The sequence below is a fragment of the Centruroides vittatus genome, unplaced genomic scaffold (assembly GCF_030686945.1).
Source record: "Centruroides vittatus isolate TY-2023 unplaced genomic scaffold, ASM3068694v2 contig_13, whole genome shotgun sequence".
Taxonomy (NCBI): domain Eukaryota; kingdom Metazoa; phylum Arthropoda; class Arachnida; order Scorpiones; family Buthidae; genus Centruroides; species Centruroides vittatus.
Genome location: NW_027120828.1, coordinates 623,165 through 631,977, shown reverse-complemented (window position 1 = coordinate 631,977; position 8,813 = coordinate 623,165). Strand labels below are relative to the sequence as shown.

General features: G+C 42.3%; 1 protein-coding gene across 3 annotated transcripts in view; it reads left to right on the top strand.

Moving 5' to 3' along the window:
* The first annotated feature begins 1,052 nt into the window (after window positions 1-1,052).
* The window catches only part of LOC136989508 (dual oxidase-like), a 39,677-nt gene continuing 31,916 nt past the window's right edge, over window positions 1,053-8,813 (top strand). Inside the window, exons 1-12 of one of the 3 annotated variants that reach the window (XM_067287693.1) lie at window positions 1,053-1,225; window positions 2,737-2,823; window positions 3,176-3,337; window positions 3,407-3,594; window positions 7,037-7,241; window positions 7,309-7,475; window positions 7,547-7,607; window positions 7,687-7,783; window positions 7,847-7,925; window positions 8,002-8,098; window positions 8,171-8,343; window positions 8,421-8,602. In XM_067287693.1, coding sequence (XP_067143794.1) covers window positions 1,171-1,225; window positions 2,737-2,823; window positions 3,176-3,337; window positions 3,407-3,594; window positions 7,037-7,241; window positions 7,309-7,475; window positions 7,547-7,607; window positions 7,687-7,783; window positions 7,847-7,925; window positions 8,002-8,098; window positions 8,171-8,343; window positions 8,421-8,602 — 1,553 coding nt within the window. In that variant the 5' untranslated portion in view covers window positions 1,053-1,170. The remainder of the gene's footprint in view (window positions 1,226-2,736; window positions 2,824-3,175; window positions 3,338-3,406; window positions 3,595-7,036; window positions 7,242-7,308; window positions 7,476-7,546; window positions 7,608-7,686; window positions 7,784-7,846; window positions 7,926-8,001; window positions 8,099-8,170; window positions 8,344-8,420; window positions 8,603-8,813) is intronic. The other 2 variants (XM_067287702.1, XM_067287712.1) reach the window with 2 other exon arrangements.

Here is an 8,813-nt window from a genome sequence, read left to right as displayed (position 1 = left end):
TAAAACTCTCGTAAGTCCCGAGTCAAACTTATTTAAATACATAAATAAAAATAATAATCAACATAGGGTAATAAAGAACTTCTGAAGGAAGTTTAATGTTTCTCCAAAAAAATTTCTTCAAGAGTTACACGAGATTTTGATCGCCAACTGACGATATAGTAGCCTATCAGAGCAACTCGGCATTAAGGTGAAACGTGATACCGGTTCCCTTTTTATATCTTGCCGTACAATTAACTGAACGGAAACTCGGTGGCACTCTTATGGCAATTTCCGCATCGTCGAAACTAAATAAATAGCAAATACGCCAGAAATAGTTACCATAAGTCATAACAACAATCTTTCCACGGTATGTGCGCTTTTTGGACCGCCATGACAGTTTAAGGCAGAGTGTAATTTCTTTGGTTTCAGACGGCAGCGCTACTTTCTACATTAACTTTTATCCGATTCGGGGTCTAGTAGTTATAAGTCGTTGATGCAATTTTTTCATTTTATTGCAGTCGTTCGATCGTTTCTACGATTTCACTTCTTATTCGTGCAATTTCTGAAGTAATTTTGGCAACGTTTACTGTGAGTTTTGAAATTAATTCGCGATTAATTGCAAAATTCCTCTAAAAAACGAAACTCGTGTTTTTATTTGCGGAATCTTAACGCTGAATTCTGCAACAGAATTTAAAATCATCTCAATTCTGCCGTTTCTTGATGAAAAGAAACTTTTTATTGAATTCCTTCGTTCTACGACGGTAGACACGTCAACAAAACATGACGATTTTGGCGCCACTCGACGTCGAAACTGGAAAACTCTATTTTAAAAATCGGGACCAAAAGAGAAAAGTTCCGATTCGATTAAAATTAACGGTATAATGAGAGGAAGTCGGATTCCACCTACGAAGCTCATTTACGAGGGAAGAATCGAATATGGAAAGGCAAATGCTTGGGAAACGTCAGAAAAACCGTAAAGAACGGAGATGCCTCCGCGCATTCGAGCGCCGATCGACGGCGCTCCGCCATCAAATCCCATTCGCCAATTAAAAGTTTACCCGGTCGACGCGTGACTGCGACGTCACGCGGTCGGGCGTCGCGACCGGATTCGACGGCCGCCAAAGCCCGGTCGGGCCAGCTGGGAAAAGCAAGAACAGGTTCGGAGCTCGACGCCTGACGAAGACGATCGGGATGAAGACAGACGCTTGGAACATTATGGTGTTGTGTTTGGTCTGCCTGTCGACGGGTAAGCCTTTCCTCCGCGCCCACGCACCCCCGACGCGCCGCTGATGATTCGCGCCGATCCTCCGCCGTGCCGTTTCCCGGGTTCGATGAACACGGCGACCCCGGGTCCGGTTCGTCGAACTTCTCTCTTCCTACTCTTCCCGTTCTCGGCTCCGCGCGGCTGTAAAAATGCAGGGAAACGGTACGGCGCCGCTGTCGAGATCGGCTGGGATCGGTCGGCGGCCAAAGCCATTTCGGTCAACTTGGGCCGGGGCTCGGGGCGAAAAGAAACTTACCGATTTTTTAGTGCAACGGCGGGCGGCGCGCCGTCGTTTCGCAGCGAGCGACGCACCGACGCGACCGGTCTTTTAACCTCTTTGGTCGACGCCGGTCGCCGGGGTCCGACTCCCGGAAAAGAGGTCGACCACTTTGTACGAACGAAGGTCGCGTCCGTACCGGTCCCAACCACCCGCATACCCGTTTGTGGAGGGGTGAAACGGGGCGCCGATCGTAAAGTTTCCAAATTCTTCGGCTGAGTTCGTACGGACAGACTTCATCCCGGGATTTAAATTTAAAATTACGAAAGACACGTCTCTTTAGACGCTCTCATTTCGCGTTACGTGGTATGAAACGCGTAGCGACTAATCTGTCGGAACTTAATTGCTCTTTATGGCGAAATTTCTATTAAAAAACGCCGGGAAAGTCCACAAAGTTAAATTGCAAAACTGGCAGAGTTTTGCCAATTTTGCACGCGAAATAAGTGGTAGTTGATCTAATGATGTGAGGAAAAGACGCAGGAGGAGCAAAGTTTAGGAAGCCAGAAAAATGGAAGAGAAAAAGACAAATTTATATAAACAAATTGACAAAAAATATTTTGCCGATTAAAACGTGCAGTTTATGAAAGCCAATAACCTTAAGAAAAGTTGACCCATAAACTGAATCACACGAACAATTTGTTAAATGTGCAACAGATCGACTAAAAACGCAGACCTCGATGTCAATTCCTGACGGCAAAAGTCAAGTTACTTTGAAAATTATGGTCAAAAAATTGTGTGCGGGAGCTAGACCCCGCCACCGAGATGGCCACTTTCTACTACACACACAAATCGTTGTTGACATGGCAAGGGGATGACATTTCCCGTAACTTAGGAATGTCATTTTACATCGAAACGATTCGGACCCGTTTAAAAGTAACTTATATAAATATTTTAAAAGTGGTTTTATCGTGACACCGAGACGGAAAGGACGTCCGGAAAGATCGAATGTGCACAGATTGGCTAATTGTTTCCTCCTCTTCCTCCTCTTTTCGGAGAAATTCGCTCGAAAATCTTTTGGTCCGTTCGATGCGCTTGCAATCGAATTTTAGCCGTACTTCGGGTTCTTCGTGTATTCCCCTAATTCTCCCATTTTTTATGATTTAGAAAAATTTCGGAGTATATTTCTACCTTCGATGCCAGGACGGTATCGAACGTGGAAATGCCTTTTTTAAGTTTAATGTGTGTTCGACGGACCTTAAAGACGGCGTTTTTGCAGGTCGGAGCTCTACCCACGCCAACTGGGAGAAGCGCAGATATGACGGGTGGTACAACAACCTGGCCCATCCCGACTGGGGAACTGCAGGTAGGTTGGATTTGGCGCTGCTACTGCCGCTGGTAACTTGCCGTAATCCTCTGACGCGCATGATTGCCTTTTTCACCCGTTTCGGTCTGTGGGAAGAAACGGTATGGTCTCCATTTCCGGAATTGGCCTGGAACTTTCGACCCTTGTTCTTTTGCTTCCGTTGGTCGAGAGAATATTCTCTCCTTCCCTGATCTTTCGTCGACGACGAGATTAACGCGCCACTCGGATACGCGTCGAGTCGCCGTCTACAGACGGGACTACGGGCGTAACGCTACCGGCGAGGACGAGCGGCGCGTGGCGCATGGCGCGTGATAGTAATGAAAGGTCAATTTATTATTTGTATGGGTTGAAGAGAGTCGGCTGAGCAGAAGGACGCCACCCTCCTACGCCGACGGAGTGTATCAGATGGCAGGAAGAAACAGACCTAATCCTCGCTGGATCAGCGGACGCCTGATGAAAGGAGAGGACGGTTTGCCGTCGGTCCGCAACCTAACAGCCTTCTTTGCCTTTTTCGGTAAGCGCCTTAGCCTTTTACTTCTTCTCCGGTCCCGGCACTGGTAATTGGTGTGTGTGTGTGATGTAGGTCAGGTGGTCTCGTCGGAAATCTTGATGGCCAGCGAACCCGGATGTCCTATAGAGATGCACTCGGTTCCGGTAGAGAAGTGCGACAGGACCTACGACAGGAAGTGTTCGGGCGACCGAGCCATGCCTTTCTATAGGTCCTTGTACGACCCCGAGACTGGACAGTCTCCTAACAATCCTCGACAACAGGTGCGTATCTTTTTTCCTATTTCTTCTAAACTCCCCCATCTTAATTAATAGACCTTTACCCGGATCGATGTCCCTGTGCCTCTTTAATGCCGTGATGAACTTTCTACGTTGAAGGACGGCCGGGCGAAAGTTTTCTTTAAGAGACGGTCGTCGTCCTGTGAAGGTCGAATGGTGTCCTCCGGTATTCGCGTCCTCCGGCAGTCTCCGTACAGTACGTAGCCTAACGTAACCGGTCAGGTGAGAAGGAGGAAAGTCGACGCGAAATCGAGCCCAATGATTTATAGTAAAATTCATTTCAGGAAGAGGAAAGCCTAGATTGGATACAGCCACATTCTGTTTAAAAATAATGAATTTTCGTTATACATTTTGCCTCGAATCTTCGTAATGCTTCATTTTTTAAAAGTATTTCATTCGTTTGGTGTTAAACGGTTTTAAACGTAAATGAAAACTTAAAATTTCGAAGTAAATGGACTTCGACGTCTTCCAACTAATTACTGTATTTAATTAAGAACAGCCGTTACAATAGACGAAAGTGATCTGGATTAATTTTCTGCCTGACGACTTCATATTAATTCTGATAAGTTATTTAATCGAAATTTAACTGAAGTATCCTTTAGTTACTCTTTTCTAAAGTTCACCCTGTATATTGTTCTAGGCGTTAAAAATAAGTTAATAGCCAGGTTGAGGCCGAAGTTTTAAACGCGAAAACGTGTACGTCGGACGTTCGGCGCCGCTTTCCTGTAAGCGTAGAAGTTTGACAATGGTGTTTGGAAAGTCAGTGGAATCATGCTCGACATTCCAAACGCCATTGTCAAACTTCTAGGCTTACAGGAAAGCGGCGCCGAACATTCGACGTACACGTTTCGCGTTTAAAACTTCGGCCTCAACCTCGCTAATACTTGGTTGATGTACAGTACAGTACATCGCGTGTATCTATTTCTTACGTATATTGCATAAACTCTCTCCGTCCGAATTGCCTATAATAGCAATTAATACTGTCGTTTTTTTGAGAGTTGGTTGAATTTTCTAGAAAATAAATGGCTTTTACACATTGCTCTTGGGTACAACGAGACAATTTGACTTACTCAGAGAGATAAATCTTCGATTATCCGAGGTTCAAGGTTATTGTCTGATTTGTTTTCTGTCGATATTACAGAATCAATAGATGTTGCGAAGTGCGAAATGACGCACGTAGTGACTACGGCATCATCATCATCCTCGCCTGTTCCAACATACTTTTACTGGGTCAGGACGGCAAATCATCTCCATTCTTTCCTATCATTCTACGGTCTCCTCTAACGAAACCCATCCCAGTCCTCTCCCCTTTTTATTACGTCTTCCTTGATCTGATCCCTTCATTTCTTCCTTGGTCTCCTCTAGTCTGATGTTGTTGAAACTAGGTTATACACTTTGCTATAAATTCGTTCGTTTCCCATCCTCGCGAGTGACTAAAACACTATTTCCACAAATCTGGAAAAAAGAAATTAGTAATTGTGATCTTGGAGAAGCTTATGAAAGTAAGATTAGTTAATTATTTGAATACGATAAGATTTTTAAATATAAAGGAATGCAAGCGTTGGTCAACGTTATAGATTTTATTTACGACAATTCTTTTAATTAAATGATAAGCTTATTGTGAAGGTTTTTGATTTCATTGATAATGTAATAAAAGAAAAATAAATTAGCGACGACAGGTATCGATGAAAAACAGTTGAACTTCGTTTAGATCTTATTTTGATTATTATATACTGGTATGATAAATTAAGTGAAATATTGCCGATGAAAATTATTTGCCGAGATTAGTTTTGGACCCTTCCTTGTTTTTTGATTTATATTAATGGCTTAATGAAAGGAAAATTCGAAGGTTATTTAACTGCATTTGCCGGTGATATTTATATATTGTATGATTGTCGAAAGGAATATAATATAGGCGAATGTAAATTTATTAAAAATTCTTGTTAAAATATCATTTGTCTTGTAATCGTGAGAAAACGTTACTTTCGTACTTTTATGTAAATGAAAAAAATTTAATTTAATATATTTCATGAAATATAACGATATAGAATGCCCTATCGATTCTAAACGTAATCCTCAAGCTTTAAATTTTTGCTATGTGCATTAAATAGCTCGGTGAAAAGTTATATGAAAAATTGATAAACTATAAAATAATTCTATATTTCAATTTGATACTTTCAATTTGTACTTTATGGAATTTTGCTACACGTATTTAGGGCAATATTCCGAGCCAAGTGTAAAAAGTGAAGCAAAAAAAGATAAATCAAATGCCATTCCCAAGTTGACGCTTATTCACTTGTTTACAAATTGTTCACTATATGCAATATACTACATTTACAAGGTCTGATCAAAAAGTATCCGACCTTCATTTTTTTTCTTTGTAAGTATTTACAAGCTAAAGAGACTATGTCGTCTGTGACCTTGGACTCTACTGCGTGTGTGAATTTTGGCGAGCCGGTCCTACCCTGCAGTCACTAGTCAGGCAGCCTAGCATAATAAGTGCGTGTTTACGTTGTTATCGTCGCATTAGTGATTAAGTGAAAATGGCAAAATGTGATGGATCCTGATTTCATAAAAATTGTAATCAGAAATGAGACATGGGTCTGCAGGTATAATCCTGAGACAAAGGCACAATCACCTCGGTGGAAAATGCCGTGATTTTCAGGCCGAAGAAGGTACTGTACGTCAATCACGCAGCAATGTGAAGGTCACGTTGATCGTTTTTTTCGACATCAGGACCTAGTTTATAAGTACGCCCCTCATTTACAGCCTATGGCAAAAGAGTGCTATCAGGCTGTTTTATGTTACCTATGAGATGCTGTAAAGTGCAAGAGACCACAGCTCTGGCAGTCTGGTGACTGGTTCATTATCACGACAATGTTCTGGCCCACGAATCGTATCTCATCCAAACATTACTTGCAAAACACGGTTTTGCTCAGCAGCTTCCATGCTCTCCATACGTGGCTCCGGCTGACTTTTGGCTCTTTCCCAACTCAAGATTCCACTCAAAGGAAAGAGATTTCAGGATTCAGAGGCGATTAAGGGGATTAGTGTTTGAATCTAACGGATACGTAGGTGTTTTTTCCTGACCTTAGGTCGGATACTTTTTGATCAGTCCTAGTACTGTTTGATTTGTTTCTTTTAGAGGGCTTTTTGGAAATTTAATATGTATGAACATTCCATGTACAGTACATTAATTTATCGACTTGTTGGCGTTGCGATGTTTTCCGAGAATGCTTTCCTTTAAACTCGTTTTGTGTCGGATATCGACTCCTTTTCAGCCTACACTCGATTTTTATCCATTAAATAACACTCCACTCGATTTTCCGTCGAGTTTTCAGCGGAAATTTTTGCCATTATGAAGTAGGCTTAATTAAAATTGTTACTAGATTCTCGGTGTAAGAAATAATTGCGGCCTAATTTGCAGATGAATCTGGTGACTAGTTGGATAGATGGAAGTTTCGTGTATAGTACCAGCGAAGCTTGGGTCGATCACATGAGAAGTTTTCGTAACGGGACTCTGCGAACGGATTCCTCGAGTCTCTTTCCCGCTAGGAATAAAGATAGGGTTCCTCTGATCAACTATCCCACCTCTCGGTATCTGGGAATGCTCAATCCCGAAAGAATGTTCGGTAAGCAAACGCTTTCTCTTTTATCCTATACGCGAAACCTCTTTCTCATTCAAACCACCGTTTTAAGTGTTGGGCGATCCCAGGACCAATCAGAATCCGTCTCTCTTGGCATTCGCCGTTCTCTTTTTTCGTTGGCACAACGTTTTGGCTCGCCGTTTCCAACGTCAGAATCCACGCTGGTCGGACGAAGAGGTTTTCCAGAAATCTAGAAGCTGGGTCGTCGCAACTCTTCAGGTTTTAGTTGTGTTCTTCCATGTTAAGTTAAATTATTTCGCTCCTATTTGTAAAACGTCCGAATTTTTCAGAACATAATTATGTACGAATATCTACCCATGTTGCTAGGAGAAGAGATGGAAGCGTATTCAGGTATTCATCGTTTTATTGTGTCTGAACGAACGTTTTAAACCAAACCGCAAAAACAATTATTCAAATTTTTTAAACTCAGGATACAACCCGGATATTCATCCCGGAGTGAACCACGTGTTCCAGTCTGCCGCCTTCCGCTTCGGCCACACTATGATACCCCCCGGAATATACCGGAGGTAAGATATATTATGTCGAGTATCGGTCGCACGTCACATTGCTCATATGTTTAATTCGCACAGAGATAAAGCCTGCAATTTCAAATCAACTGCCAACGGATACCCGGCCGTGAGACTATGCGCTACTTGGTGGAATTCGGAAGTAAGTTTTTTTTTCGACTATTCTTTATTGTATGTTTTTGTAGTTTTTAATTAATATCGTCTGTTTGAACGCACAGGAAGTGCTACTGGAATCGGGAATCGAAGAGCTAATAATGGGTTTAGCTTCTCAGATAGCAGAAAGAGAAGATAACGTTCTCTGTGACGATGTCAGAGGTAAAAGTCCCTCAAAAAAGTATGTTTTGCGGTTTTTTCCGCGCATGTTGATTAGTTTTATTCTTTTTACAGATCAACTCTTCGGGCCCATGGAATTTTCTCGTAGGGACCTGGCTGCACTTAACATCATGAGAGGTCGAGACAACGGTCTGCCCGACTACAACACGGTCCGTTCCAGTTTCCACTTGCCTCGAATAACGAACTGGTCAGACATTAACCCTCAACTCTTTTCGAAAAAGCCCGAGGTAATTATTTTGGTGGGAATCTTAATGGATAGCAGGATTCGGACTAGAGTTATTTTTTTTTTTTTTTTACTTTTCAGATGGTGAAGATCCTGAAGGATAAATATGGCGAAAGTCCCGACGACTTGGATCTGTATGTCGGAGGAATGTTGGAAACTGAAGCGGACGGAAGACCCGGGATTCTCTTTCGCACCATCATCAAAGAACAGTTTCGACGTCTGCGAGACTCGGATCGTTTCTGGTTCGAGAATTCTGGCAACGGGTAAGACTTTTTAATTCCCTTTCCACCATCAAAATACGAGATTCAATCAAAAATTGTTCGAAAATTTCGGTGATTTTTCTAGTTTTGGAAAAGAATTTTCTCTTCATAGAACGTTGAAAATAAGAAATTGGCCGACCATTCGCGTAGCGTTTTCTTGACCAAAGAGAGAGACATTTTTAGTCTCGAATATTTTATTTCATTCGATTTAATA